Genomic DNA, 27,510 nt, shown 5'->3' with positions numbered 1-27,510 from the left:
GCAGAAGAGAATGAAATTGACCAGTTCTATGAAGCCCTACAGCACCTTACAGAATTAACACCAAAAATGATGTCCTTATTATCATGGGGGATTAGAATGCTAAAAGTAGGAAGCCAAAAGATAACCAGAATAACAGGCAATTTTGGCCTTGGAGTACAAAATGAAACAGGGCACAAGCTGATAGAATTTTGTCAAGAGAATATGATGGTCATAGCAAACATTCTTTTCAACAACCCAAGAGACGACTCTACACATGGACATCATCAGACAGCCAACACAGAAATCAGATTGACTATGTGCTCTGCAGCCAAAGTTAGAGAAACTCTATGCAATGAGTAAAAACAAGACCAGGAGCTCAGATCATGAGCTTCTCGTTACAAAATTTAGGCTTAAATTGAAGAAAGTAGGGAAAAGCACTAGGCCACTCGGGTATGAACTAAATCATATCCCTGATGAATATACAGTAGAGGTGACAAATAGATATCAACAACCTCAGAAATGCAGATGATAGATCCACTTTAATGGCAGAAAGTGAAGAGGAATTAAAGAGCCTCTTAATGCTGGTGAAGAAGGAGAGTGCAAAAGTTGGCTTGAAACTCATCATTAAGAAAACTAAGATCATGGCATCTGGCCTTCTTAATTCCTGGCAAATAGATGGCGAAGAAATGGAGGTAGTGACAGGTTTTATTTTCCTAGACTCCAAGATCACACACAGATGGGGACTGCAGCCAAGAAATTAAAAGACACTTGCTCCTGGGGAGGAAAGCTACGGCAAATCTAGACAGCATATTAAAAATCAGAGATATCACCCTGCCAACAAAAGTGCGTATAGTCAAGACTATGGTTTTGCCAGCTGCAATGTATGGCTGTGAAAGTTGGACCAAAAGAAAGGCTGAGCACCAAAGAATTGAGGCCTTTGAACTATGGTGCTGAAGAAGACTCCTGTGAGTCCCTTGGACTGCAAGGCGGTCAAACCGGTCAGTCCTAGAGGAGATCAACCCTGACTGCTCTTTAGAAGGCCAAGTCCTGAAAATGAAACCCAAATACTTTGGCCACCTAATGAGAAGGGAGGTCTCACTGGAGAAGAGTCTAATGCTGGGAAAGATTGAGGGCAAAAGAAGGGGACGACCCAGAATGAGGTAGCTGGATGGAGTCACTGAAGCAGTTGGCATGAGCTTAAATGGACTTAAATGGAGGAGGTTAGAGGACAGGAAGGCCTGGAGGAACATTGTCCATGGGAGTGCAATGGGTCAGACACAACTTTGCAACTAACAACAAGTGGTGCTTATTTTGGAAGGTTGCAGGGAAGCTTCCAAGTGCTTACAACTGCTCAGGAATAGATTTAACATCAGTAACTAATTAATGACTATGTTAGTCACTTTCAATTTTTTTTTTTTTCATACAGTTACATTTGATGTTTGGAGATTGTCTGGACAGGTCCCTGCAGTTTTCAGGCACGATTTTTTTATAAGTGGTTTGCCATTGCCTTTTCCCAGGGCAGAAAGAAAGTGATTACAGCTGCCTTTGTGCCCAAGATAGGACCAGAATTCACCGTCTCCCAATTTCTAGGCCCCCTTCATTTTTGTCACTTTTGTTATGCTACAGCCTGATTCTACAGTTGTTAAAATTCATTTTTAAATTTACACTCAGTATTCCATAATCACAAAGTGAAAACAGAATTTTAGAAATGTCTGTAAACTTATTAAAAAGAAAACACTGAAATATCACATTGGTGTAAGTATTCAAACACTTCACTCAGTACTTCATTGAAGCACCTTTGGCATGAATTACAGCCTGGAGTATTTTGGGGTTGCAGCGTATGCGGCCAGAGAATCATTGCCTATTGGCTCAGAAATGAGCGGCCGTCATTGGCGAATAGGTGATTGCTGCTATATAAGTAGCAACTGTGAGTGAAGTTGGTTTGTTCGATAATATTGCCTTATTTTTACTTGCTATTAGTTTGTTGTTAATAAAGGATTATTGCTAACCGTCAAGCCTCCATTCCTGTTGTGTCTTGCCCGCCCTCAGAGCAGCCGGGGCCTTCTTACCGGCTCCCGAACACTGAGGAATGTATGCCTCCCGGCCCAAGTCCTGGCTCCATGCCCACACAAACTGCAGAAGAAGGAGCATCTCCCTGCCCCAGCCCTGACTCCATGCCCAGGCAAACGGAGCAGCTAGACCCCTCCCCCTCCTCCACAGCAGGTGAGCCTGAGGAGGGTTTACTCCCAACAACAGCTGATTGGAGTAATCCTCGCATCAGAAGATTGGAGAGGCGGAGGCAACAGAAGGAAGGGAGGGGCAGGCCTTAATGAGTGCTGAGTCATGGAGCCACACCCCATGGCCTATATAAAGGATCTACTTTCTGGCAGTCTTTGAGTCAGGCAAAAGTCGAACTTATCTTGCTGAAGTCACTTACTGGTCTCCTGCCTGCTCTGAGGACTTTGCTAGGACTTTGGGCAGAGCTGCAGAGGCAAGCCTGATTCGGATTTCCCTGACCCGGCCGTCAGCGGAGGAGTGGGACACGACAATTCCTTTCTTCATTCTTTGAATGAAGCATTGGTGACGAAGGTGGGATTCCTGAGGCGACGGTTGAGTACTGGTTATGGTAGGGGAGTTTATTCATACTCTGTCCTTGTCAATCCACATTGCTCCATGGCGACTAAGATATCTTTCGCTCCATATGACCCGGCCTACGAGACGTTGGATGCGTATGTTGAGCGATTTGACTGTTATCTCTTAGCCAACGATTTCACCGAGCTCTCAGGAGATAGGAAACGCGCCCATTTCCTGAATGCCTGTGGCCCACAAATATTTGCAACAGCCAGAGCTCTGTTGGCTCCTCAATCAGTTTTTGCGGTGCCTTGGGCCACCTTGATGGGCACATTGTGAGCTCATTATGCGCCAGCTCCTTCGTGCATTTCCAGATGGTTTACCTTTCGCCAGAGGGTCCAAAAGGAAGGGGAGTCCATCAATTCGTATATGGCTTCTCTGCGGACCGCTGCTATAGAGTGTGAGTTCCCTAACTTGGATAACTCCCTTCTTGAGCAGCTCGTGTGCGGCGTGAGGAGTTTGAGATTGCAACGCTGTCTTTTATCTAGAATGGACATTACCCTCCAGTCTGCCTTGGATGAGGCATGTGCTTATGAAATGTCAGAGAAGTCATCGGCGGAGATGCATAGGGCTCCAGCCACGCACGCAGTGGCCCACTCGGCTTCCATTCACCATGACGATGTTCTCTCTGATGAATTCGAGGGTGAGGAAGATGAGGTGGGTCGCCTCCGAGTAGCCCCGGGAACCAAGCAGCCAACAGAATGGAAACCACAGACGGCGCCTTGCCTGGGATGCAGAGAGAATCACCCTCGCTCATTGTATCGTTTCAAAACTGCAGTTTGCCGCAAATGCGGCAAACGGGGACCTCTGGCTAGGGTTTGTCGTTCCACCCCACTGGACAATATTCCATCGGGTCCTCGTCCAGCTAGACGGTTCCAGAGAGGTCCTCCTGTGTCCCAAGATGATTGCTTCACCATGAACCAAGGAAACACCAACCCTGCAGTGTCGATCAGCCAGGCTTCGACTGGCTCCAACAAGAAAATTTTTCTTACTATCAAGTTGGAGGGGGTGCCCTGTAAAATGGAGGTGGACACAGGCTCTTCTAAATCTATTATTGCCTGGAACACCTTACAAAAGATAGCTCCAAGTTTCAATGAAAGTCAATTGACTGCCTGTACCACCAGGCTGAAGGACTATCAAGCGAACAATATTCCCATTCTTGGAGGTGCCCGCCTTCGGGTGGAGAAAGGTGTTTTCTCCGGTCGCCTCCCATTGCTTGTAGTTAAGGGTGACCTACCCAGCTTATTGGGGTTGGATTGGTTCTCAGCATTGGGCCTTAACATCACAGGCATTCATTCTACCACCACAGATGGGTTCAAGGCCCTGATGTCTGAGTTTGCTGAGGTATTTGCTGATTCCCTGGGTCAATATAAGGGCAACCCTATCTCCCTAAACCTTGATCCCCAGGTGTCTCCTATTAGGCTTAAGCCTTGATGGGTGCCTTTTGCGCTGCGTCCAAAGGTGGACAAGGAACTGGATAAGGTGATTGCGCAAGGGGTGCTGGAGCCCACCGACCACTCTAAGTGGGAGACTCCTGTGGTCACCCCCATTAAGCCGGATGGTTCGGTACACATCTGTGGTGATTTTAAATGCACATTGAACCGTGCTTTGCAGGCACACCCTTATCCAGTTCCTGTAGTCCAACACCTTCTCCACTCTTTGGGCCAGGGGTCTATCTTTGCTAAGTTAGATATGGCACAAGCATATCAGCAGCTTCCTGTGGATGATGCCACGGTGGCTGCCCAAACCACTGTCACTCACAGGGGTGCTTTTAAATGCCGCCGCCTGCAGTTTGGGATTAGTGTGGCCCCCATGTTGTTTCAGAGTCTTATGAAGCGGCTCTTGCAGGGCATACCTGGAGTCGTTCCATATTTTGATGATGTGTTGGTCTCTGCCACCAGCCAGGATGCCCTCATTAGCCGCCTGCGACAGGTTCTTACCCGTTTCCAACAGACGGGCCTTAAGCTTAAAAAGTCTAAGTATAAATTCGGGGTGCTTAGGGTTGAGTTCCTGGGGTTCCTAATTGATGCTGATGGGTTGCATCCAATCCCGTCAAAGGTGGAGGCGATAAAAAATGCCCCTACTCCTACCTGCAAAGCAGACTTGCAGTCGTTCTTGGGGCTCCTTAACTTTTATAGCATGTTCCTGCCCCATAAGGATTCTGTGGCGGAACCTCTTCATAGGTTACTCGATGGTAGGACTCCTTGGTCGTGGGGCAAAGCCCAGGCCTCTGCTTTTGCTGCTGTCAAGGCTCTCCTCACCTCGGATGCCGTGTTGGTCCAATATAGCGACAGTGTCCCCCTTACTTTAGCTTGTGATGCCTCTCCATATGGCATAGGGGCTGTTCTGAGCCACCTACTACCAAATGGATCTGAGGCTCCAATTGCTTATTTTTCTCGGACTCTGTCATCGGCAGAGAGGAATTATAGTCAACTAGACAAGGAGGCTCTGGCCATTGTAGCTGCCGTTAAACGTTTCATGACTACGTTTATGGCCGTTTTTTTCAATTGATCACTGATCATAAGCCTCTTTTGGGGTTGTTAGCTGGCGACAAACAGACCCCTCAGATCATGTCTCCTCGCCTATTAAGGTGGTCTATTTTTTTTGGCAGCGTACAATTATCAATTGATTTATCGCCCAGGGAAAGAGCTTTCCAATGCAGATGGACTTAGCCGTTGTCCTCTCCCTTTGGGGGTCGAGGACCCGGCCCCTGCCTCATCCGTTTTTTTGGTGGATGAGCTTCCTGCCTTGATGACTGCAGCTGATATTGCATATCATTCCAAGCGTGACCCTACTCTGGCGCAGGTTCTGGATCCCGATCTACGACGGGGGTGGCCACAAGACCGCCTGCCGGGGGAGTTTCAACCCTACAAGACTAGACAGCATGAGCTATCTGTCTTGAGGGGCTGCTTACTGTGGGGCAGTCGGGTAGTGGTCCCTCATCCCTTATGCACCTCTGTATTACAATACCTACACGAAGATCATCTGGGCATTGCCAGGATGAAAGCTTTAGGCCGCAGTTATGTTTGGTGGCCTAAAGTGGATCAGGCCATCTCAGAATGGGTAGAGAATTGCCGGAATTGCCAACTGTTCCGGGCTGTGCCACCTGCGGCCATGCCTACAAGGTGGGAGCTCCCCGGGAGCCCTTGATCCCGGGTTCATATCAACCTGGCTGGCCCGGTCCATGGGCACAATTTTCTGATAGTGGTTGATGCATACTCTAATTGGGTGGAGGCAGTTCTTATGGCATCAACCACGTCTGAGGCTATCAAACGGGCGCTGAGCAAATTGTTTGCCACCCACGGTTTGCCTGATGTGGTAGTTTCAGATAACGGGCCACAGTTCACCTCGGCCGTTTTTCAGATGTTCATGGCTAGTTTGGGCATCAGGCATGCCCAGGTTGCGCCCTACCATCCGGCCAGTAATGGCCGGGCTGAACAAGCTGTCCGGTCTGTTAAGGATGCCCTGACCCGGTTCGGGTCGGGAACATGGCAGGAGAAATTAACAAAATATCTCTTGGCGCAACATACCCCGTGTCCGATGACCAATCGCAGCCCAGCCGAGCTTCTTATGGGCTGGCGCCTGCGAACGGCCCTAGATAGATTACATCCCAATTATGTCTCTGATACCCCATTGGCCTCGACTAGCCGTATCAGGACCTTTACTGAGGGGGAACAGGTTTTTGTCCAGAACCATGGGGGTTATCCCTTGTGGTTGCCAGGCCGAATTGTCCAAGTAACGGGGCCTCGTTCTTACAGGGTGGAGCTCGAGGATGGGCACATTTGGCGGCATGTGGACCAGATTCGGGGATGTAAATTTATTGCCCCAGCAATACCCCGAGATTCTCCAGGCAGGACTCCTGATGGATTACTTTCAGTTCCTACTCTTCAGCCGGTCGGCAATTTCGATGTCTCATTATAACCAAATTTTCCGATGGCTATTTTATTGGAATAAAATAAAAATAAAAACTCTTCCGTCGGCTAGCCCTCCTGAGGTGCCGCCCTCCAGTCCCAGTTGTTCCTGCAGTTCAAGAGCTACCTCCTTCTGTTCAACCTGCTGGAAGCCCTGAACTGTGTCGATCAGGACGATTGCGTCGGCGTCCTGCATATTTGCAGGATTATGCATGTGCCATCTACGGGGGGAGGAGTGCACCGTATGCAGCCAGAGAATCATTGCCTATTGGCTCAGAAATGAGCGGCCGTCATTGGCGAATAGGTGATTGCTGCTATATAAGTAGCAGCTGGGAGTGAAGTTGGTTTGTTCGGTAATATTGCCTTATTTTTACTTGCTGTTAGTTTGTTGTTAATAAAGGATTATTGCTAACCGTCAAGCCTCCATTCCTTTCTTCATTCTTTGAATGAAGCAGGGGTGTGACATGCACACCTGGATTGGGGAATTTTCTGCCATTCTTCCTTGTAAAGCCTCTCATGCTCAGTCAGGTTGGATGGCAACAGTCGGTGATAGTCATTTCCAGGTCCCTCCAGAGATGTTCAATAAAGTTCAAGTCAGGGCTCTGACTGGGCCACTCTAGGACATTCATAGAGTTGTCCCTAAGCCACTCCTGTGTTGTCTTGATTGCGTGCTTAGGATCGTTGTCATGTTGGAAAGTGAACTTTTGGCCCAGTCTGGGGTCCTGAACACTGTGGAACAGGTTTTCATTGAGGATATCCCTGAATTTTGCTCCATTCAGCTTTCCTTCAACCCTGACCAATCTCCCAGTACCTGCTGCTGAAAAACACCCTCACAGCATAATGCTGCCACCACCATGCTTCACTGTTGGGATGATATTGGGCAGGTGATGAGTGGTGCCTCGTTTCTCCAGACATTTAGAATTGTGGTCAAACAGTTTAATCTTGGTTTCATCGACCAGAGAATCTTGTTCCTCACAGTCTGAGAATCTTTCAGGTGCTTTTTTTTTCTTTCAAACTCCAAGCTTTCATGTGTTTTGCACTGGGGTTTCCATTTAGCCTCTCTGCCATAAAGCCCAGACGAGTGGAGTGCTACAGTGATAGTTTCCCTTCTGGAACTCTGTTCCTTCTCAACATAGGATTCCTAGAGCTCAGTCCTTGTAAAGGTTCTTGGTCACTTCTCTTATTAAGGGCCTTCTCCCCAATTGCTCCATTTGACTGGGTGTCCATCTCTTGAAGAGTCCTGGTTGTGACAAACTTCTTCTATTTGAGAATTATGGAGGCCACAGTGCTCTTACGAACCCTCAATGCAGCAGAAATCTTATTGTAGCCTTCCCCAGATCTGTGCCTTGCAATAATCCTGTCTCTGAGCTCTGCAGGCAGTTCCTTTGAGCTCATGGCTTTTGCTCTGCTACAGTATGCATTGCTCGCTTGAGACCTTCTATAGAGAGGTGTGTTTCTTTCCGAATCATGTCCAATCAATTTAATTTACCACAGATAGACAATCGAGTTATAGAAATATGTCAGCAAAAATCAAGAGAAACAGGAGGCACCCGAGGTAAATTTCATCTATTGTTGCAAAGGGTCTGAATACTTATGCCAATGTGATATTTCAGTTTTTTCTTTTTAATAAATTTACAGACATTTCTAAAATTTTGTTTTCACTTTGTCATTATGGGGTACTGAGTGTAGATTAATAAGAAAATAAATAAATTTGAACATCTGTAGGCTGCAGCATAACAAAATTTACAAGCGAACGGGATCTGAAAAGTTTCTGAATGTACTGTATATAAAAATTAAGCCACTTTAGTATTATCTACTTTGATTTTCAATTTTTTAATAGGGTTGCTGCTTAATCAAGGTCTTCCTCTCCTTGTGAGGTTTCACTTCTGTCATTGACACTTTTGAACTGTCTTTAACTTTTTAGATATTTTTTTCTATTAAAATCTATTTAATTAAATAAATGAGCACATAGCATGGAAAATATATCTGCTGGTATTTTTATATGATCTTTCTTGTTAGTTTTTAATTGAATCACTATAGTTGTTAAATGAATCTGGCTTCCCTATTGACTTTATCAGGTCACAAAAGATGATCATATGACTTCGGAACACTGCAACCTTCCTGACTATGTGACTATGAGGATTCTGCAATGGTCGTGTCATATTCCCTTTTTTCAATGCTGTTGTAGTTTTGAATGGTCATTAAACTCGAGGATTACCTGCGCACAAATTCTGTTCACCCCATTGTGTGGTGCTTGGGACTTGGAACTGCCCACTTTCCTGTCAACAAGCCCAGAATCTTAACCATTAGGCCACCAAGTCCTATCTTTTCTATAAACTTTGTTATAAATTAAAACAAATAATAAAGTTAAACACAAACAATTCAACTTTTAATATATAAATGCCTGGAAAGATATATTTCATATCTCATCCAAATATAAACTCGTGTACATCTTAAATGTACACCAAATGTTTATAATGTGTTTATTCCACTCAAAGGTTCAATTTATTTAATGTATTTCATTATAACTGAAGAAAACTTCTCTAAAGAACATTCTATAAATATGTCCTTGTTGGAGTAAGTTTCCTTTTAGCAGTTAGATCTTAATGATGTAAAACAATTGTAGTTTACTTTCTTTATCGATTTTATAAAAACAAGTCAATAAAAAAGCTTACATTGACAAATGATTTTTTTTTAAAAAAGTGTTCTTAGAAATGCCAAGAAAACTCCTTCAAGCGGATTACATTTTCAAAAAATTGTTGTCTAAGAATGTAATATATTCAAGAGATCTTAATGTTATTTGAAGTTTTTAAAATAGTGCTTTCATGTTTGTTACACTATGTAAGGATCTTTATTTTTCTTCTCTTACTGACATACTGGCCAATAATCCAAGTTGCACAATCATGTAATTATTTAAGTATGCTTTGGATTTGTTAAACATAAATCATAAATATTGTATTGCATATTACTTGTGAAAGGCAGTAGAATTTCATGAGACATTGTTTGAGGAAGGAGGAATCCAAAGGAGATGCTTAAAGGCTTATGGATGAACATATAATATTTGGAATACTTCTATACTATACAAGACCACCAAAACCTAATAAACAGTCTAGAAGACAACTTATTAGAATTTAATTTATTAAACTAAAAGAGCCAGTTTGGTCAGTTTGTCTAGTGGTTAAGATACCAGGCTAGAAAACAGGAAATTGTGAGTTCAAGTCTTGTTTTAGCCATGAAAGCCATCTGGATAACTTTGGGCTAGTCACTCTCAGCCCAATCCACCTAACAGGGTGGTTATTGTGAGGAAAAATAGGAGATGGAAGGTATTGGATATAGTTGTTCTTTTGAGTTATTTGTAAACATAAAAAAAATGGGATACAAACAGATAAATAGATGTGACTTTCCCAAAAGCAAAGAAATAGGCACTACAAAAACATGCTGAAATCTGTATAAAAGTTTTTAAATGAGATTTCTACGTAAACAACAAAAATTAGTATTAAGGCATTAAATGTAGAACAAATCTAAGGATTTTATTTTTATTAATTTGAGAATAATGTTCATATGTACTTTTTATTTATTTTTCAGAAATTTAGAATTCCCATGCCAATAATTTGAAATGAATCCTTAGTACTGCAGTACTTAATTCAAACAGTGTAATGAAGTTAGATTTCAAATGAGATCAGCATAATCTGAAGTCATATTCCAAACAGTGTTAACATTTGAGTTAGTTTATTGATGGTGTGCTAAAGAACAATGGTTGATTAACCTTTCTCCAAAAAAATTAGATCCTTCTCCAAAAGGATTTGTAAAACTGAGTTAAGTTAAAATGAGAGTTCAATATAAATTAAGTGCCCATATTTCTTGCATATCATTTTGCCAACTCTTCAAGCTGTTTTATGATTTCAAGTGATTAAATGGACACCTTCAAATTTAGAGAATGGCACTGACTGTAAGGAATAAGCATATTTGAAAGTCACACTGAATTGTGAATAGTAGTATTACATTGTGTAATAATTTTATCTATGCAATTCCCTTTTACAATGTTCAGCAATACAACAGATATCATCTGTTTGTCCTTTTCTGGAAGTATTTCAGTTTTCCAGTTCTAGACATTGGATGAAGAGGCAGAGTCAATTAAATAATCCAATAAAAATGAATAAATGGCTATATTTGGTGACTTCAAGATGCCCCACCTTCTGTGGGGGACATAGGTGTTGTTGGAGAAACCAAATCTGGTTTTTGTGAGATTCTATCCAATTCCGCTTGAACATCAGTCAAAACAGGCTTTTGCCCTATAAAAAAAAAAAGCAATAATTTTTAAAATAATTTTCCATGCAAACATTGTATGCCAAGTATGTTTTTATTTCAGAATTTGATATTAATGCTACATATTTTAACTAATATTAAAATGCATTTCACATAATTTTTCAGATTGAAAATACATGCTGAGGACTTGTTTTCAAAAATGTAATCTTGTAGCAACAGTGTCTATACCTGGTTTCTTTGAGGTGCATTAGGTTTTTTCCTCCTCTAACTTTCTTTGGTAAAACAAATTGTTTTGATAGAACTGTGTTTTGATAGCCATATTCTATTTAACAATTTATCTTACTATATTCTTAAAAGCCAATTTCAACTCTAAAATACTGTCTGCAATCTTTTATAATGTTAAGGTAAAAATTGTGGTGAGAACATTTGAAATATACAATTTTGTAGTATGAGCTGATTTTTAATCTCTCATTACCAATTATGGAATGAGGAAATTGACAATGAAGAACTGGTAAAGTCTTAGTGCAAGTCTGAGAAGAAAAGATATTTCATAAAAACTCAAAAAAATCAGTATCACAAACAGCATGTCTATATTTAAAGTAAAATATAGGAAAGAATGCATTGGTGGCAATAATTTCCTATACTTTTCTATCAATGTACCTTCAAAATACTATAAGAAAACAGACATATACATATTCTAGGCTGAAGGAGAGGGAAACCCTGTAAAGACGAACAATACCACACCAACACACAAAATAACAATACCTCACAAACACACAAAATAACAATAAAAGAGACAAATATCTGCTTATGCTATAGAAATAATCATTGTAGAGTTTGGAAAAATATTGAACAATCAATAAAGATACTGGAGTATTAGCAATAGTATAACTTTACTGTTACAAAGATAATACATTATCTGTCTTGATGTCAGTTTGCCATGCCATAGTGCAGGGGTGTCAAACTCGTATCGTCATGGGGTTGTCACATGACGAATCGTGACTTTTTCTCCCTTTGCTAAGCCAGGTATGGGCATGGCAGTGCATGATACATCCGGCCGGAGGGCCACAAGTTTGGCAGCCCTGCCATAGTGTATCTCTCTCTGTCATAATTATATCTAAACAGTCTTTAGAAACAAAAGGAGATTAATATGTGCCTGTACTTTGGAACATATTGTCCCTGGGACTGAGGTCAACTCCAATCTTCCTGACCTTCCATAAGAGCCTAAAGACCTGGCTCTGCCAGTTAGCTTGGGGCTCCAATGTAAGAATCTTACAATGGAGAGGGGTGATAGATTAATAACATACCCCTTCTGTTCCCCATCGTACTTCTGCCTTCCCCACTTTTAATTGTGGTGCAGTGTTTGGATCTTCACAGTATTATATTTATGTCTTTTAATTTTTGTACAGATAGTCGTTGATTTACAACAGTTTGTTTAGTGACCGTTCAAATTTACAACGGGACTAGAAAAAAAGTGATTACCGTTTTTCATACTAATGACCACTGCAGCATTCTCATGGTCATGTGATCAAAATTCAGAGGCTTGGCAACTGACTCATATTTATGATGCTTGCAATGTCCAGGGGTCATGTGATAACCTTTTGGAATTTTCTCAAAAGCAAAATCAACAGGGAAGCCAGATTTACTTAACAACTGAGTTACTAATTAAAACTACAATGATTCATTTAAGAACTGTGGCAAGAAAGATGATAAAATGGGGCAAAACTCATTTAACAAATGTCTCACTTGACAACAGAAATTTGGGGCACAATTGCAATTGTAAGTCAAGGACTACCTATATAGTTTTATCTTTTTAAGATCATAAGGCACCCAGAGTTACTTTGTGGTAAGATGGCGCCTAATAAATTTTACAAATCAACCAACCAACCAATCTTGTTTTTTGTTTTGCCAAAACCACATGCAGTAAGAGTTTCCCATAAAACATCTTTTAAGACTTTAATAAATTCACAAGTTATAGGCAAAAAGAGAGCAAGAGTTAAAGCTCTGTAGAAGGATTTATGAGCTTGTATTAGATTACTTATAACAGTGAAGAATATCAGCCATAGAACAAATCACTAAACTTAAATGTTAAATCATTTTATATCGGTAAGTTTTATACCGTATCTACAGTAGTTTATTGAGCATTTAATATGACTTTAGTTAATAAAATTCTTACCTGACTTCTTTGCAGATGGCGGCAGATTACCATTGCTACCACTTCCAGTACCTCCTACTCCTCCTGGACTAGCAATGTTACTGGGTCCACCAGGTGCTCCAGTCTTCTTACTCAGCAAACTGTTGAAGAAGTTTGCCAATACTCCCTCGCTTGTGGCTCCAGCTGAAAAATTTCCATGACACAGTGATAATATATTTTAACTTGAAAAGTTTAAACATAATAAAATGTTGTTATACAATGGATACAAATATAAATAAATGTCAATTATACATAAAAGCTTGCCTTATCAACTGAGTATTAAACCAAAATCCCAAACAATTACAATAAATTAATAATATCTTCAGTGTTTTACCTTTCATACTAGGATCTATTTTTTTAGATCCAGCAGGGATGGATGTAACACTGGTAACATTGGAGGTTACAGATCTGTTTTGTGTCCTGGGTGATCCTCCAGGGACCCTTTGTGAGGTGTCCTACACAGAACATGAACCTAATGTAAATCACTTATCTCATGGACATAAGACCATCTGGAAAATGTTAAAATGTTTAAAATATTCTATTTAGATTAGCTTCCTATAGGGGGGGAAAACCCTTTTAAGACTAGTTATGAATAAGGTTATCTATAAATGGTTTGAAAAATGGCATTTCATTTCAGGTTAGCAACTTGAAAGAATGAAAATAATCAATTCCTTTCTTTTTCCTATAAAATAAATTTTCTAAATTGAGTTTTTTATCAGATGTGTTAACAAAGATTAGGAAAAGGGGGAAACTATGCAAATACAAAAAAGAAAATGAGATTATAATTTAAGTCATAGAGATTAATAAAATGAACAAGAATAGACTGATGATCACTGAATATACTGAACAGATTAGGAAACCTTTTAATATACTTATTAGGGGAAAAAAACCATGAGGTTCATTATAAACTTCTTGGCTGGTCTTGTCCAAAATAAAAATTAGAGTGATTGATTGAATATTAACTTTCACCATCAACACCTGAATAACGTTCACAACATTGGCAAAACTTTGCGAAACATCTCAATTTTGGCCTATATCTCATGTCTTCAAAATCTAAAAATTTGGAGTTAATTTTCTCATAAGTGATGTTCTAGGGTTATTTTTTAGAATAAAAAGTGATTCAGAAGTATATAGTAAACCAAAGGATAAATGAAGACATAGGTCTTTTAAAATAAAATTAATCTACCACATTTAATAATACCCCAAAATATTTCCTCCACTATCTGAAATAGAGATTAAACCAGTAATTTAAAAAATAGCAAAAGGTAAAACACCAGGATTAGATGGGTTCCCCACTGAGTGCTATAAAGCATATATAGATCTTTTGGTACCAAAACTTTGTCAAGTTTGAAGAGATATCTGGTAATAAAAGTTTAGAAATGACTTTAAATCAAGCTTAGATTAGTTATATTAAAAGCAAGTAAATATATTTATTATCCAATTTCATTGATTAATGTTGATATAAAGAGTTAAAAAATGAAGCGAACAAAGATAGGATATACAGTTTAGCAGAACAATATTTTACATTTACTCATAAGTCCCACTGAATTCAAAAAAATGTTAACTATGTTGTTATAGAATATATATAGTCTAAAAGAAGCAAAAGGTTCAAGATTTCAGGTACAAAATGCAGAGCCAGTGAAATATTATTAGAAATGTGTCACTCTGCCACATTAGAACAAAGCATTTGTAAATTATTAATACCAGAAAATTAATTTTTTTTTTACTAACCACTGGCCGTCCAGTTGTAGAAGGTGGCTGTTTGGCTAACAGAGTCTAAAAAAAACAATCAAATATGCAACAGCATAAGAATTTCATAAACGTTAAAATATACATTAAAGTTAATTCAAATTAACATACATTTTAATGACTACAAAAAGTACAGTAATACCTGTTGCTTCATAAGAAATACTTGATCATCTTCTGCCACTATTTCCTTTTCATGTACAAACTGTAACAACAAAAACTTATTTAAATGAGTCCAGCAAAATATGAGACACATAAATATCAGAAAGCCATCCTCCACCATTATTGTGACCTTTAAAATTCTTAAATAGCCTAGACCTCATTTAACCAATCAAATCTCCTAAAGAATCTCTTATCTTTTTGTTACTTATCATAAAATACTAATGACTCTGATATTAATTTCTCAAGGCAGTGGTTTTGCAAGGTCCAATTACTAAGAATCTTATCAAGCTATCATATAAATTCACAATAAACCAATACATCATTGGGTATCTAGTATAAAATAAGAACTTTCATATTTGTTTAACACTGGCAACTGATTTTTGGACAGAAATGAGAGGACCTCTTGACTAAATGCTATGCTATGAGCTACTTAAGAGAGTATGAATGGCTGGGCTATTAGAAGGAAAATATGCCTAACACACAAGAGAGCTCTGTAAGATTGCATTATTAATTTTGCTGTTAAGCAGTATTATAAAATAATAAAGATGGTATTAAAATCTAATAAATAAATAATAGTATTGGAGTTAAACGCTAAGCTAATTACTATAAACATTCAAGAATAGCATCTGAGATTTCCATACTTCCGTTGCATTAATGCAGAAATGCAGCTGTCTACCTTTTCTTAGTAGTTCAAGTGTTTTTTGTATGGTTATTTGCAATGTTACCTTTTTGAACATCAGTTTAGTTGATATGGTTCAAGGAACTTATATCATATTGATTACAGCAGAAAAACAATATATTTTTATAATATAAATCAAGAATACAATTCTATTTATGTATTTATTAAAACTTTTGTAAAGCCAGGATCTAAAACCAGCTCTGGGTAATATACGGCCAATATTAGAAAAGCTTCATTTCTTTGACAAGCAGAAATTCATTCATTTATCTGAAATGACATTTACATTAACAGTGTAGGATTTTGCTAAGAAAAATGACCAATTTATTGTTGAAAAACAATTATAAATAATGCTGCCTTCCTAGTTTTCTAATCCAGGTAAAGCAACAATTATGCTCTTGAACTCACATGCAGCATCCTGAAAATGTTTATTTTTATTTATTTATAAGCATGATATCAAGGTAACCAACAGATATCACAATAACAACAGAAGAAATAACTATTTAAAAGCAAATTTATAATATATCCTAACATTAAAAGATGAGAAAATCCCTCTGAAACAATCTTATAAGTAAAATTTATTATAACATATTAAAAGTAAAGGTAAATGTTGCCCTTGCACATACGTGCTAGTCGCTGCCGACTCTAGGGGGCGGTGCTCATATCCGTTTCAAAGCCGAAGAGCCAGCGCTGTCCGAAGATGTCTCCATGGTCATGTGGCCGGCATCACTCAACGCCAAAGGCGCACGGAACGCTGTTACCAAAGGTGGTCCCTATTTTTTCTACTTGCATTTTTACGTGCGTTCGAAACTGCTAGGTTGGCAGAAGCTGGGAGAAGTAACGGGAGCTTACCCCGTTACACAGCAGCACTAGGGATTCGAACCGCCGAGCTGCCAACCTTTCGATTGACAAGCTCAGCATCCTAGCCCAAGTCACCACGTCCCTTACAACATATTACAACATCCCATTCTTTCTCTTTCTCTCTCTCTCTCTCCCACTCATTCTCTCTCATCTCTTTCTCTCTCCACCCACTCTTCCTCTTTCTCCCACTCTTTCTCTCTCCCCCTCTCTCTCCCCCTCTTTCTCTCTCATTCTCTCTTTCTCTCTCACTCGTTCTCTCACATCACTCTTTCTCTCTCCCCCACTCTCTGTCTCTCTTTTTCTTCCCCTCTCTCTCTCCCCTCTCTTCCACTCTTTCTCTCTCTCCGCCACTCTGTCTCTCTTTCTCTCCCCTCTCTCCCACTCTTTCTCTCTCTCCCACTCATTCTCTCATCTTTCTCTCTCCCCCCTCCCCTTTCTCTCCCACTCTCTTTCTCTCTCCCACTCATTCTCTCATCTTTCTCTCTCTCTCCCACTCTGTCTCTCTTTCTTCCCTCTCTCTCTCTCTCCCTCTCACTTTCTCTCTCCCCCTCTGTCTCCCACCACTGTCTCTCTTTCTCCCCTCTCCCCTTTCTCTCTCCCCCCTCTCCCACTCTTTCTCCCTCTCCCACTCATTGTCTCTCATTCTCTCATCTCTTTCTCTCTCCCTCCTCTCTCCCCACTTTCTCTCTCCTCTCCACTCATTATCTCATTTCTCTTTCTCTCTCCTCTCTCCCCTCTTTCTCTCCCCTCCCACTCATTGTCTCTCATTCTCTCATCTCTTTCTCTCTCCCTCCTCTCTCCCCCACTTTCTCTCTCCCTCTCCCACTCATTATCTCATTTCTCTTTCTCTCTCCCCTCTCTCCCACTCTTTTTCTCTCATTCTCTCTCCCACTCATTCTCATTCTCTCTTCTCTCTCTCTCTTTCCCCCTCTGTCGCTCTCTTTCTCCCCCTCTCCCACTCATTCTCATTCATCTCTTTCTCTTTCTCTCTCCCACTCTTTCTCTCTCCTCTCCCACTCATTGTCTCTCATTCTCTCACCCTCTTTCTCTCTCTCACTCATTCTCATTCTCTCTTTCTCTCCTCTCTCTTCCATTCTTACTCTCCCCTCTCCACTCATTCTCTCTCATCTTTCTCTCTCTCCCCGTCTCTCTCTTTCTCCCCTTTCTCTCCCCTCCCTCTCCCTCTCTCTCCCACTCTTTCTCTCTCTCCCGTTTCTATCACTCTCCCACTCATTGTCTCTCATTCTCTCATCTCTTTCTCTCTCTCCTCTCTCCCCACTTTCTCTCTCCTCTCCACTCATTATCTCATTTCTCTTTCTCTCCCTCTCTCCCACTCTTTCTCTCATTCTCTCTCCCACTCTCTTTCTCTCTCCACTCATTCTCTCATCTTTCTCTCTCTCACTCTGTCTCTCTCTTTCTTCCCTCTCTCTCTCTCCCCTCTCCCCATTTTCTCTCCCACTCTGTCTCCCACCACTGTCTCTCTTCTCCCCTCTCCCCTTTCTCTCTCCCCTCCCACTCTTTTCTCCCCTCTCCCACTCATTGTCTCTCATTCTCTCATCTCTTCTCTCTCCTCTCTCCCCACTTTCTCTCTCCTCTCCACTCATTATCTCATTTCTCTTTCTCTCCCTCTCTCCCACTCTTTCTCTCATTCTCTCTCCCACTCTCTTTCTCTTTCTCTCTCTCTCTTTCCCCTCTGTCGCTCTCTTTCTCCCCTCTCCCACTCATTCTCATTCATCTCTTTCTCTTTCTCTCCCACTCTTTCTCTCTCTCCTCTCCCACTCATTGTCTCTCATTCTCTCTCACCCTCTCTCTCTCCACTCATTCTCATTCTCTCTTTCTCTCCTCTCTTCCATTCTTACTCTCCCCTCTCCACTCATTCTCTCTCATCTCTTTCTCTCTCTCCCCGTCTCTCTTTCTCCCCTTTCTCTCCCCTCCCTCTCCCTCTCCTCTCCCTCTCTCCCACTCTTTCTCTCTCCCGTTTCTATCACTCTCCCACTCATTGTCTCTCATTCTCTCATCTCTCTCTCCTCCTCTCTCCCCACTTTCTCTCTCCTCTCCCACTCATTGTCTCATTCTCTCTCTCTCCCACTCTTTTCTCTCATTCTCTCTCCCACTCATTCTCAATCTCTCTCTCTCTCTCCCCTCTGTCGCCTCTTTCTCCCCTCTCCCACTCATTCTCATTCTCTCATCTCTTTCTCTCTCCCACTCTCCCACTCTTTCTCTCTCTCTCCCACTCATTGTCTCTCATTCTCTCTCACTCATTCTCATTCTCTCTCTCCTCTCTCTTCCATTCTTACTCTCTCCCCTCTCCACTCATTCTCTCTCATCTCTTTCTCTCTCTCCCCGTCTCTGTCTTTCTCCCCTTTCTCTCCTCTCCACTCTCCCACTCTTTCTCTCTCTCCCGTTTCTATCACTCTCCCACTCATTGTCTCTCATTCTCTCATCTCTTTCTCTCCCCTCCCTCTCCCTCTCCACTTTCTCTCTCTCCTCTCCACTCATTGTCTCTCATTCTCTCACCCTCTTTCTCTCTCTCCACTCATTCTCATTCTCTCTTTCTCTCCTCTCTTCCATTCTTACTCTCCCCTCTCCACTCATTCTCTCTCATCTCTTTCTCTCTCTCCCCGTCTCTCTTTCTCCCCTTTCTCTCCCCTCCCTCTCCCTCTCCTCTCTCCCACTCTTTCTCTCTCTCCCGTTTCTATCACTCTCCCACTCATTGTCTCTCATTCTCTCATCTCTTTCTCTCTCCTCCCTCTCCCCTCTCCCACTCTTCTCTCTCTCCTCTCCACTCATTGTCTCTCATTCTCTCTCACCCTCTTTCTCTCTCTCACTCATTCTCATTCTCTCTTCTCTCTCTCTCTCTTCCATTCTTACTCTCCCCTCTCCACTCATTCTCTCTCATCTCTCTCTCTCCCCGTCTCTCTTTCTCCCCTTTCTCTCCCCTCCCTCTCCCCTCTCCCCTCTCTCCCACTCTTTCTCTCTCTCCCCGTTTCTATCACTCTCCCACTCATTGTCTCTCATTCTCTCATCTCTTTCTCTCTCCCTCCTCTCTCCCCCACTTTCTCTCTCCCTCTCCCACTCATTGTCTCATTTCTCTTTCTCTCTCCCACTCTTTTTCTCTCATTCTCTCTCCCACTCATTCTCAATCTCTCTCCTCTCTCTCTCTCCCCCTCTGTCGCTCTCTTTCTCCCCTCTCCCACTCATTCTCATTCTCTCATCTCTTTCTCTCCCACTCTCCCACTCTTTCTCTCTCTCTCCCCTCTCCCACTCATTGTCTCTCATTCTCTCACCCTCTCTCTCCCACTCATTCTCATTCTCTCTCTCTCCTCTCTTCCATTCTTACTCTCTCCCCTCTCACTCATTCTCTCTCATCTCTTTCTCTCTCCCCGTCTCTGTCTTTCTCCCCTTTCTCTCCCCTCTCCCCTCTCTCCCACTCTTTCTCTCTCTCCCGTTTCTATCACTCTCCCACTCATTGTCTCTCATTCTCTCATCTCTTTCTCTCTTCCCCGTGTCTTTCTTCCTCTCTCTCCCCTCTCTCCCCTCTTTCTCTCCCCTCCCTCTCCCCTCTCTCCCCTCTCTCTCTCTCTCCCCTCTCCCATTCATTCTCTCATTCTCTCTCATCTTTCTTTCTCCCACTCTCTCTCATCTCTCTCTCCACTCATTCTCTCATCTTTCTCTCTCTCCACTCTTTCTCTCTCTTTCCCCTCTGTCGCTCTCTTTCTCTCTCCCCTCTCCACTCATTCTCTCTCCCACTCTTTCTCTCCCACTCATTGTCTCTCATTCTCTCTCCCCTCTCCCCTCTCTCTCTCCCCTCTCCACTCTTTCTCTCTCTCCCACTCATTGTCTCTCATTCTCTCATCTCTTCTCTCTCCTCCTCTCTCCCCACTTTCTCTCTCCCCTCCCACTCATTCTCTCATTCTCTCTCTCTCTCCTCTCCCACTCTTTCTCTCATTCTCTCTCCCACTCATTCTCATTCTCTTTCTCTCTCTTTCCCCTCTGTCGCTCTCTTTCTCCCCTCTCCCACTCATTCTCATTCATCTCTTTCTCTTTCTCTCTCCCACTCTTCTCTCTCCTCTCCCACTCATTGTCTCTCATTCTCTCTCACCCTCTTTCTCTCTCTCCACTCATTCTCATTCTCTTTCTCTCTCTCTCTTCCATTCTTACTCTCCCCTCCCACTCATTCTCTCTCATCTCTTTCTCTCTCTCCCCGTCTCTCTTTCTCCCCTTTCTCTCCCCTCCCTCTCCCCTCTCCCCTCTCTCCCCTCTTTCTCTCTCTCCCCGTTTCTATCACTCTCCCACTCATTGTCTCTCATTCTCTCATCTCTTTCTCTCTCCTCCTCTCTCCCCACTTTCTCTCTCCCCTCTCCCACTCATTGTCTCATTTCTCTTTCTCTCCCACTCTTTCTCTCATTCTCTCTCCCACTCATTCTCAATCTCTCTCTCTCTCTCCCCTCTGTCGCTCTCTTTCTCCCCTCTCTCCCACTCATTCTCATTCTCTCATCTTTCTCTCTCCCACTCTCCCACTCTTTCTCTCTCTCTCCTCTCCCACTCATTGTCTCTCATTCTCTCTCACCCTCTCTCTCCCACTCATTCTCATTCTCTCTTCTCTCTCTCTTCCATTCTTACTCTCTCCCCTCCCACTCATTCTCTCTCATCTCTTCTCTCTCTCTCCCTCCTCTCTCTCTCTCTCCCCTCTCTCTCCCCTCTCCCCTCTCCCACTCTTCTCTCTCTCCCGTTTCTATCACTCTCCCACTCATTGTCTCTCATTCTCTCATCTCTTTCTCTCTTCCCCGTGTCTTTCTTCCCCTCTCTCTCCCCTCTCCCCTCTCTCTCTCTCCCTCCTCTCTCTCTCTCTTCTCTCTCTCTCTCCCCTCTCCCATTCATTCTCTCATTCTCTCTCATCTTTCTTTCTCCCCCACTCTCTCTCATCCTGATTCTCTTTCATTCTGTCTCTCTCATTCTGATTCTTTCTCTTTCATTCTGTCTCTTTCTCTGTCTCTCATTTTCTCTCTCATTCTGTTTCATTCTCTCTCTGTCTCTTTCTCTCTCTTTCTCATTCTCTTTTTCATTCTGTCTAATTTCATTTTGCGCAGCTGTTCCCCAGGCCAGATGCCGTTTACCGCTCCAAGTCCCAAGCGGCAGGAGACGAGGGCTGCTTTACGCTACCGGCTGGGGAAATATACTGAGGTGGAATGCTGATGCTGCACAAGTGCAAGTATTGCTTTGCTCCCACAGTTTCCAGCCATCGCAATCACTGCTTAGGCCCGCTTGGGCCGCCCGTCCCCCACGATAGCAACAGCACCATTATTTCATTTCTGACAGAGAGGGCTGCACTCCTTTTTGCGTATTGCATGTGCCACTCCAAGGCAGAGATTTCCAGCCCCACCACAGCTGGTCCCATATTCCAGAGCTGTAGTAATCACACTCACAGGACTGGCCCATTGGTCATCCCGGAGCAGCTCCTCCACCAGGGTGCACCAGCAAAATATGAAGATTTGTCCATGGACCACCAAAATTTTCTCATGGACCACCAATGGTCTGTGGACCACCGGTTGGTGACCGCTGGATTAAATGATTGATGGATAGATTGATTTCATGAATTTCTATTCTGTTACAATTCAAAAATATTTCTCTAGCTTACATAGAATAATTAATATTGTTATGATACCCAGAGTACAATCTAAAAACCCAACATTTGTAAGTAAAAATAACAATAAACAGCATAAGCAAAAAACATAATACCAAGAGTGTCAAAAATACAAAAATAAAAATGGAAAAGGGTCTCTAAAACAGCTCAGTTTTCAGCAAGTTTTTTAAAAAGATCAGTACTGTAAAGAGGAAACTAGCCTAACCTTGAAATTAAAATCACAGCTTTATTAAATCATAATTACTTCTGAGTATAATTCAGATTACAACCAAAAAAGAAATTTCAGTTTTATTTTAAATAGCGGGTCACACATTATTGTTTAAGATTTTCCAAATTGCAAATAAACCAATATACTAATATGACTTTTAATTATGTAAGGAATTACCTTTCTGACTGGTGGCTTTATAACAATATCTTCAAAGTTGTCACTGACTTTTAAAATCTGAAAGTTCTCATGTAATATTCCTATCTTTTTTTCATTGTCCCAGCCTGTAGGACTGAAAGCAAAACAGATTTCAACTGTACACTTTTCATTCTCTGCCATACAAAAATACCTGTTATTTTCATATTAAATTTATGGAGTCCCTTTTGAAATTTAAAATAAAAAATTCACAGTAAAAATTGCATACACAAATGCACAGAGAGAAAATTTATTACTATTTTGAATATACTTTCCTCTCTTAATCCAATATAGAGCAATGAAATACTTCATTTGGAAGCCTTTTAAAACTTATAGGACAAAAATGGGAGGTTTCAGTGTGACAAGAAAAGTGTTCTTCTGTCTTAAAGTTCTTCTCCCAGTGAATCTAAAAAAATTCTTCAATTTCAGCAATTGGAAATCTAAGTAAAAAATTCATTTAAAACATTGAAAATAAGCAACAATATTTTAAAGAACTAATTGTACAGAAATCCTATTACTAAATAACTTACATAAATACTGCATCTTTTTCCACAACAATAGGAGGTATGTTGAAAAGAAATCCATACAATTTCTGGACAATATATTTATAAACTAAATCAATATTCTTATTCTCTTTCACTGAAGTATAAATGAGTGCTGCACCATCTGAATTATTTGTTAAAGAAAATCCTACATTTTAATTTTTGCAAATGTACATACTTTGAAAATATTACCTTCCTGAAGATATACTAATATCCACCAAGTTTAAAAATCTATAGTTTTATAATTGTACCAAAACCAACAATTTAATAATTTATTATAAACATGTTTTTATCATATAAATAGTATGCTATATGTTTTTATCATATAGGTAGTATGAGTGTCCCATATAGTGACTGTTTGGAATTATGGCATGAAATTATGCTGAAAAAGTAATTTTGAGACCAATTTTTGCATTTACAACCTTCTCTGATCTTTAAAGCAAAAAAAACAACAAAAACCTAAAGTAGGATAATTTCTTAGTGATCACTACTTAATGACTAAGTTGCTGATTCCAATTGTGGACACTAAACAAGTATTGCCAGTATTTACTTGTACACCAATGTGTACAGCATACCAGTAAAACAAGAAAAATCCATCTGGCCACTCATATAGACCTTTTATTTCTTCTTTTATGACATAGCCAGTGATGGCTAACCTTTTTGCTATCGCATGCCAAAGGTGAGGGGAGCACGGGGGGGTCATGTGCGCATGTGCCCACACCCATAATTCTATGTGCCTCGCCTCCCACGCATGACCCCCCTGCGCTCCCCCCGCTTTTGGCACGTGATGGCATGGTGGGCCTGGTATGCCTATTTTTCGCCCTCCCCAGGCTCCAGAGGCTTTCTGAGAGCCTGGGGAGGCCAAAAACAGTCTTCCCCACACCCCTGGAGGCCCTCCAGAGGCCAGAAATGGCCCGTTTTCTGACTTCTGGTGGGACTGGAAGGCCCCTTTTTTGCTCTCCTCAAATGTGCCCAGAAAGCCCAAAAATCAGCTGGCCGACACACATATGTGCGTCGGAGCTGAGCTTCTGTGCCCACTGATATGATTCCACATGACACCTGTGGCATGTGTGCCATAGGTTCGCCATCACGGACATAGGCAATTAAATATTATAATTAATAGTTTCCTGTTTTTCTTACACAAGACTTGATAACGACTAACTTTAGAATGAACATAAATCAGGCCAACTTCAAATTATTATTCAATAATTTTTCTCTATAAGATGATTAAAAGATAACTCTGTTGTGTCTGCGCCCCCCGAGCTGGGCCCCCTGCCAGCAAGTGAGGGGGAAGGGCCATCAGGACTTATCTCTGGAGCATCGGCTTCCCTGGCTCAGCTCCAGGAGCCAGAGGCAGGCCAGGTGGAGGAGATAACGAGGCCTCCATCCCCTGACTCTTTCCCCTCCAGGCCACACCTCCAGACCCGGCTGATGGCAATCAGACCTGGCTGGACCCTAGGTTTCATAGGCAGGAGAGACGGGAATAACAGAAGCAGGGATGGGGCAGGCCTAGGAAGTGCTGAGTCATGGAGCCACACCCCACAGAATATAAAAGCAGCAAGAGCTGCCATACCACTTCGTGGCAAGCAAATCAACTGCTTAGAGGGAGAGAATTAGAGCTGAAGTCCTGTTTGTTCCTGGTTTCCTGGTTGACTCGTTGGCATCAAGAGAGATAACAGAGACACTTGGCAAACGCTCGCTAGTTTGCTGCCAGAGCTGATAGTTGCTGGCTAATTAAGTCATCACTCGTGTCTCCTGGACTGAGGAGGGGGACAGAACAAACTCCTGGTTTGATTGTTTGGAAAGGTAGGAAGAACAAAGGCTATATAAAGGTGAAATATTTACTGACATTTCAGTCTATAACAGTGGTAGTCCACCTGGTCCCTACCGCCCACTAGTGGGCGTTCCAGCTTTCATGGTGGTTAGTAGGGATTTTGTCTGATACTGAAGCACTTTCCTTTTTTTAAAATTAATTGACTTTAAAAAAAAAATTCATTAGGTTTTCATAAAATTCTCCGTGACAATTTAAATTTCTGAAAATATACTATTTGTATCGCCTGCACATAAGTTTAGTTCACGTTATGTAAGTGAAACTAAATGACGCTATAGTGCAACCGCAAACAAAAGAGCCTCGTCCCAGAATAGCTCGTGCAACTCCCCCCACACCACCCAGCTGTAACAGACAAGCAGAGCTGATAGCTAGCGCCCCCCCAAACCCAATTCACGATGCGTGAGAGGCATGCGCAGACAACAATACACTTTATAAATCACCATTACTATAGAACAGGTGGGTGGTTAAAAATTTTTACTATAACAGAAATACAAAAGTGGGTGGTAGGTATAAAAAGATTGACTACCCCGGTCTATAAGATCAAGATAGAATAATCTTATCACCTTAATCTTTTTTATTTCAGTAGAGGTTCGAGAGCATAGAATGACCTTTACAATAATCTAAATTGAAAGTTAATGCTAGATATATCTCATAAAGGATACACTGTAAACAAAATCGTCTGATATATGACTGAATAAAATCAAAGTGTTCATCTCTGTAATCATGTTCTTTTTCCAGAAGGTTAATGGCATCACACTAGAAATAAGTAAAATAATTATTGTTGGGGTTAATAATTGGTTGTTGGGGTTGGGGTTAATGTAGAATATTGGATTAGGGGTGTAAATAGTTGTAAATAGTTGATCTAATGTAGTTGGGTTTAATGTATAATTTTATTTTTACCTGCATGTCTAGAAACTCCCAATGAATAAAATAGTATAAAATATTTACATTAATATATTTTATTTTATTTTATTTTATTTTATCACATTTATATACCGCCTTATCTCCCAAGGGACTCAGGGCGGTTCATAGGCAGGTAAAAAAGCACATATAAATACAGACTAAAATAACAGTTAAAAAACTTATTCTACATGGCCGAATTATTAAAAAGCAATATAAATAATAAAACCCATTTAATGGATTTCTATTGTTTCCAAAATCATAATTAGCATCAATCTAAATTTGAAGCCTACATGCAGAGACATATAATATTCACATTTAATATTCACATTTACCAGTTTACAATATATTGAGAATAAAAGATAAGAAATGCCTAAAAATAAGATTTTTTTTAAAAAAGCAATATATTATTTTATTTTAAGGGTGTTAATGAGTCAATTAATTTAAAGGTTTAATTAAATTATTTGAAGACATATAGCTTTAATTAAAACAGAACAAACCTTTGTACAAACTACTACAACAGGAATGCCTAAGTTACACGTTAGTGTATCTGCACCCAGAGGTAAAATAACACTATCATCTTTGTCTTCTTGTGATGAAGTATTTCTACTTTGTGGAGAGGCTGGAAAATCTTCTCCTGGTTCTGTATATTCTTGGAAATCTCTAACAACTGAAAAAAGAAGAAAAAAAGAAAAGAAAAATAAATTATTTTCTCCCTAAACTTTGCATTTCTATCAAAAATACTACAGGTAGTCCGTCACTTATTACTATTTACCTAACAATAATTCAAAAAACAATGGCCCCAGAAAGGGTGTTCTACAGCCTGTAAAATGTCACATCTCTATCACTATCTGAATGTTTGACAACCTGTTCATATTCATGAGAGATTGCCATGTAATCATTACTTGCAATCCTCTCTGCTGGCTTCTCCAGAGTATCAGTGAGGAAGTTGGCAGGGAAGATTGCAAGCTACTGCACCTTCCAAGAGCACTCCCTCTGTTCTTCTGGGCTGGTTGAAAGAGTTGCCTGCTAAAGGATTTCAATTCTATGCCTGCTGGGGTTTCAGCAATCCAAGCAGGTATGGAGCTGAAAACCTTTGGCAGAGAACCCTTTTACTCTGTGGTCTGACTGAAAAAAGCTGTTTGCAAGGATTTCAGCTCTGTGCCTGCATGGATTGCTGAAATCTAAGCAGGAAGTGAGGAAAATTCCTTTGACAGGCAACTTTTTCAGCCAGTTGACAGACAAGAGGAAGTCAAAATCCAAGCAGGATTTTCCTGGATAGAATGGTAGCACAAGAACGTAAGAGCATGATGTGCCTCTAAGGACTGGAGAAAGCCCTAAGAGAAGTAAGGCAGGCTGTGTGCTAGTGTCTTTCTGTTCAGAGGCTGAAAATCCTACTTGCATTTTGGAAGGGAAGGATTTTCAGCTCTGAAGCAGAGAAACATTAGCATACAGCATGCTTGGGTCTCCGAGGGTCTCTTCCCCTCCTTCTGAGGCATCCTAGGCTCAATATCTATGACTCTGTCTGCTTAATGATCCATAAGTTTATTTGACAACTGCAATTAAGAATGCCAAGATTATGGTTGTTGAGAGAAACAGTCATATGATAGCTAGCTCACTTAACACTTTGTTCTATGTCCAAGATTTTGGTCTCAATTGAGGCTGTAAGTCAAGGACTGTATATACTTTTTAATTATGTTTGCCTTTCTTCCAGAGAATATTACTATTCATTTCAATTGTTTAAAGAAAACTAATTAATAGGCACCA

General features: G+C 41.1%; 1 protein-coding gene across 3 annotated transcripts in view; it reads right to left on the bottom strand.

Moving 5' to 3' along the window:
* Window positions 1–10,077: 10,077 nt before the first annotated feature.
* The window catches only part of DYNC1LI1 (dynein cytoplasmic 1 light intermediate chain 1), a 40,624-nt gene continuing 23,191 nt past the window's right edge, over window positions 10,078–27,510 (bottom strand). For 2 of the 3 annotated variants that reach the window (XM_058182921.1, XM_058182919.1), the window contains exons 6-14: window positions 26,244–26,413; window positions 25,506–25,599; window positions 23,001–23,136; window positions 22,456–22,567; window positions 14,873–14,932; window positions 14,713–14,757; window positions 13,316–13,436; window positions 12,964–13,125; window positions 10,078–10,813 (exon numbers count right to left, since the gene is read on the bottom strand). In XM_058182921.1, the coding sequence (XP_058038904.1) occupies window positions 10,701–10,813; window positions 12,964–13,125; window positions 13,316–13,436; window positions 14,713–14,757; window positions 14,873–14,932; window positions 22,456–22,567; window positions 23,001–23,136; window positions 25,506–25,599; window positions 26,244–26,413 (1,013 nt within the window). In that variant the 3' untranslated portion in view covers window positions 10,078–10,700. The remainder of the gene's footprint in view (window positions 10,814–12,963; window positions 13,126–13,315; window positions 13,437–14,712; window positions 14,758–14,872; window positions 14,933–22,455; window positions 22,568–23,000; window positions 23,137–25,505; window positions 25,600–26,243; window positions 26,414–27,510) is intronic. The other variant, XR_009155061.1, reaches the window with a different exon arrangement.

The sequence above is a fragment of the Ahaetulla prasina genome, chromosome 4, assembly GCF_028640845.1.
Source record: "Ahaetulla prasina isolate Xishuangbanna chromosome 4, ASM2864084v1, whole genome shotgun sequence".
Taxonomy (NCBI): Eukaryota; Metazoa; Chordata; class Lepidosauria; order Squamata; family Colubridae; genus Ahaetulla; species Ahaetulla prasina.
Note: the sequence above shows the minus strand (reverse complement) of the source record. Positions and strands in the feature narration are given on the sequence as shown.